This window comes from Pteropus vampyrus, unplaced genomic scaffold (genome assembly GCF_000151845.1).
Source record: "Pteropus vampyrus isolate Shadow unplaced genomic scaffold, Pvam_2.0 Scaffold39, whole genome shotgun sequence".
NCBI lineage: Eukaryota > Metazoa > Chordata > Mammalia > Chiroptera > Pteropodidae > Pteropus > Pteropus vampyrus.
In genome coordinates, this window is record NW_011888820.1 from 10872474 (window position 1) to 10876583 (window position 4110).

Sequence of the window (4110 nt, forward strand, 5' to 3'; positions counted from 1 at the left end):
AGAGGAATTTTGAATGGCTTAGAATAAAATACAATTTTCTCTCATGTTCTTCTCTTGTTTCTATAGTTAGCTGCACAGAGATCGAGAATAACTAGATGAAAACCTTTCTAGTTTTTGATATAAGTCCAAGTTCCAATATATAAGTTAAATGTAAGTTTTAAATTTTGTTTGGGTAAAAACAAGAGTATGCTTAAATACATAACTATAATTTCTGTTTGCTGTCTTATTTGCTATTAATTACAAAATCTAAATCTACTGTATTGTGAAACTCAGTCATTTAACATTATCGAGAATGCTGGTTTAAGGACTTTTTTTTTTCCTTCTCCAACATTTTTGACTTGTCTCTCCCCACGGCCTTTTGAAGGGAGCTAGCTGGGCTCTCTGTCCATTTTTGAAGAACTGCTTTATCGAGATATGATTCGCATACCATAGAAATCACCTATTTAAAAGTGTACAATTCTCCCAGACAAGAAAAACAAAAGAAGTTCATCACCACCAAACCAGTATTACAAGAAATGTTAAAGGGACTACTTTAAGGAGAAAAAAAAGATAAAAAATATGAATAATAAAATGGCGATAACTACATATCTATCAACAATTACTTTAAAGGTAAATGGATTAAATGCTCTAATCAAAAGATAGAGGGTGACTGAGTGGATAAGAAAACAAAATCCTTACATACTGCCTACAAAAGACTCACTTCAGATCGAAAGGCACTCACTGACTAAAAGTAAAGGGACAGAAAAAGATATTTCATGAAAATAGAAACAAACCAACAAAAATCTAGGGTAGCAATACTTACACCAGGCAAAACAGACTTTAAAACAAAGGCTATATAGTGAGAGACAAAGAAGAAACAAGTAATTCCACTTCTGGGTATTTATCCAAATAAATACAGTAATTTATAAAGATATATGCACCCCTATGTTCATTGCAGCATTATTTACGATAGCCAAGATATGGAAGCAACCGATGTGCCCATCAACAGACAACTGGATAAAGAAGATATGGTAATATATACAATGAAATTATTACTTGGCCATTAACAAAGAATGAACTCTTACCATCTGCGACAACATGGATGGACCTAGAGAGTATTAAGCTGAGTGAAGTAAGTCGGACAAAGACAAATACCATATGATTTCACTCATATGTGCAATCTAAAAAATAAAATAAATGAACAAACAGAACAGAAACAAACTCATAGATACAGAGAACATTTTGATGGTTGCCAGATGGGAGCAGGCTGGGAGTGGGGATGGTGAAAAAAGGGAAGGGATTAAGAAGTGCAACTTGGTAGTTACAATATAGTCATGAGGATGTAAAGTACAGCAGAGGGAATAGAGTCAATAATATTGTAATAACTATGTATGGTGTCAGATGGGTACTAGATTTATCAGGGTGACCACTTTGTAAATTATATAAATAACCACTATATTGCGCACGTGAACCTAATATAATACTGTATGTCAACTGTAATTGAAAAATAGTTATTTAAAAATAAAAATAAAAGTGTACAATTCAACAGTTCTTAGATATTCACAGATATTTACAACCATCACTACAGCTGATTTTAGAACAATTCATTGCCTAAAAAATAACCTTTATCTATCACCCCCTTCTACTGCCGTCCCTACTCTCTCTGCTCTAAGCAACCACTAATCTGCTCTGTCTCTGTAGATTTGGCTATTATAGACATCTCTCATGAACAGAATCACATACTATGTGGTCTTTTGTAACTGGCTTCTATCACTCAGCATAATGTTTTCAAGGTTCATCCTTGCTTTTATCAACACTTCACTTCTTTCTATTGTTGAATATTATTCCATTGCATGGATCTATCTCTGTCCCTTTTTCAAAAATCATTTGGACACTGGGGCCATTATAGAATGTTTCACTTACCGACACACACACGTCCGTCCACACCCACAGCCAGGCCTGGGGGGCAGTCACAGCGGAAGGACCCTTCATTGTTGATACAATGCCCATTCATGCAGATTCCTGGGGTCTGGCACTCGTCAACATCTGTCCAGAGGGGAACGCAAGCCAGGCTCAAACTGGGTAAATTTAACTTTATTTTTACCTATTGCCACTACTCTAGACTTTCGTCCTTCTATTTTTAATTTTATAATTTATGGAAGATACATAGATGTGAAAACAAATCTTATCTGTAAATGGAACTCTTTGAAACTCATTTTCAGAAATACTAAGTGAAGGTTGCCTTACTTTACACATTAGGAAAAAAAGAGCCTTACAAACTCATTTTTCATTATTTGGCAACCCTGTTTAATATTAAGTACTATTTCATCCAAATTGGTTAAGTGAAACAAATTCTTAAAAGTAAGGTGAACTTTGTAATTGCCTTTTATTCACATACACACAATTCTAACTATGATGGATGTTGTTTTGATATTAATTTGATCAGTTCATAATAATAAAATAGTTCGGTGTTATCTCTTCTAATTTTCAATCTGCTTCAATTTATCAAATGGCTTCCCTAAATGATGAAACAGCCTTCAAAGACACAAGGTTTCCAAATCACGAACATTTCAAGACTTATGGATTATATCTGTAATAAATAAGTTAATGAAAAATAATTTCAAGAAAGCAGAAACTGATGAGATCTAAGTCACTTTCTATGTGTTTTTAAGTTTCTTAAGAAATGCTGAAATAAGTTATATACTGTAATGTAATGCTCCACACTGGAATATAACACTAATCTCATATCCTGTTACATCCAAGTCAGCTAACCTTGAGATGACATTCCAGTCATGAGTTCAATCAGCATAGCTACAATAGTTCTATTTAATCCTGTACTCCCTTCTTGAATAGTCAAGAAGTAATTTTTTTTATTCAGAAACACGAGAATCAGTATTGCTTTTCTCTCTCTAATGTCCTTGGAATTTCACTGAAATTATAGGGATTAGTTATAAATCTTATTTGGTATCCAGATATATTTGTGCAATTGAAGGCAGAAAGCATTCACAGAGTTAATTTTGTCTAAAAAAAGAAAACTGGGGCGGGGTGGGGAACTTGTTTTGACTAGGAACTGCAAAATTTGTTCCATCTTATGAAATCCAATTGTGAGTATACACATAAGATAGCCTTATTTATTTCCAAGAGGCATAACTTTTGCTTATTAAAGTTATAACTAGAGGTTGGCCTTCAAATGGCTCTATGAATGAAACAATCGATAGGAATACTTAAAGTATTTCTTCACTAAATTAGTGGAAGATTTTCAGATAATGATATAGGTACAAATGATCTGTAGATTAGCTTTATGGAAAAGATATAATACCAAACCAGCGATGAACAACAGTGGAAAATCTAGTTCTGAGAACACATAAAAATGAAAACCTTTCAAGATTTTTTCTCCCTCCTCTCAAGGGGTAGAGAAAAATTATTACTACATTGTCTCTTTCAGACTTGCTAGAACAAATCTGTCATTCCCTTAATTTTTCCTATATATTATTTTTGTTAAGATATTATGTGCCCTAGACCACGATGTGTGTTTTTCTAGGAAGCTTTAGACACCTGCCTTACTGAATTAGTAAGAGATGTGAATAATATGAAATCCACATGAAGAAACTGAAGTAATTCTTGCATGATTCATTCAAACAAAAGAGATGGTTTCAATCACAGTTACTTTCCTATCTCAAAGCCACACATACCAGTACAGTAACGCCCATTTGGAGCCAAGACAAATCCTGGTTTGCAGATGCACTTGAAGCTGCCATCTTCATTAATGCACATCCCATTCAAACACATGTTGGTAGTTGTACATTCATCATGATCTGCGGGAGGAGAGAGAGGGACTTAGACCACTGGTCTTGGGGGAACTACTTTCCTGTCCTTCCACAATCACCAAATTCCAGTACATAAATGAGCCATGTGCTCATAGGTTATTTCCCCCCGCCCCCTAATGTGAACACCAACTGAGTGAGAGCAAATAGTGTGGAGAATGTGAAGGGTCTTTAGTATAAGGGACATAAAGGAAAAGAGCTATGTAAAATTGTGCTTTAGTGGCTATTAAAACCACGTGAGTAGCATTTTATTTTGATTACCAAAAAAGATAATACGATTTCAGGGGAATGTCTCTTTTGTAAGGGA

General features: G+C 34.4%; 1 protein-coding gene across 1 annotated transcript in view; it reads right to left on the reverse strand.

The window, feature by feature from the left end:
- FBN2 (fibrillin 2) overlaps positions 1–4110 on the reverse strand; it is a 249568-nt gene that overhangs the window by 97266 nt on the left and 148192 nt on the right. The window contains exon 15 of the mRNA XM_011358347.2: positions 1903–2025. Within this exon, the coding sequence (XP_011356649.1) occupies positions 1903–2025 (123 nt within the window). The remainder of the gene's footprint in view (positions 1–1902; positions 2026–4110) is intronic.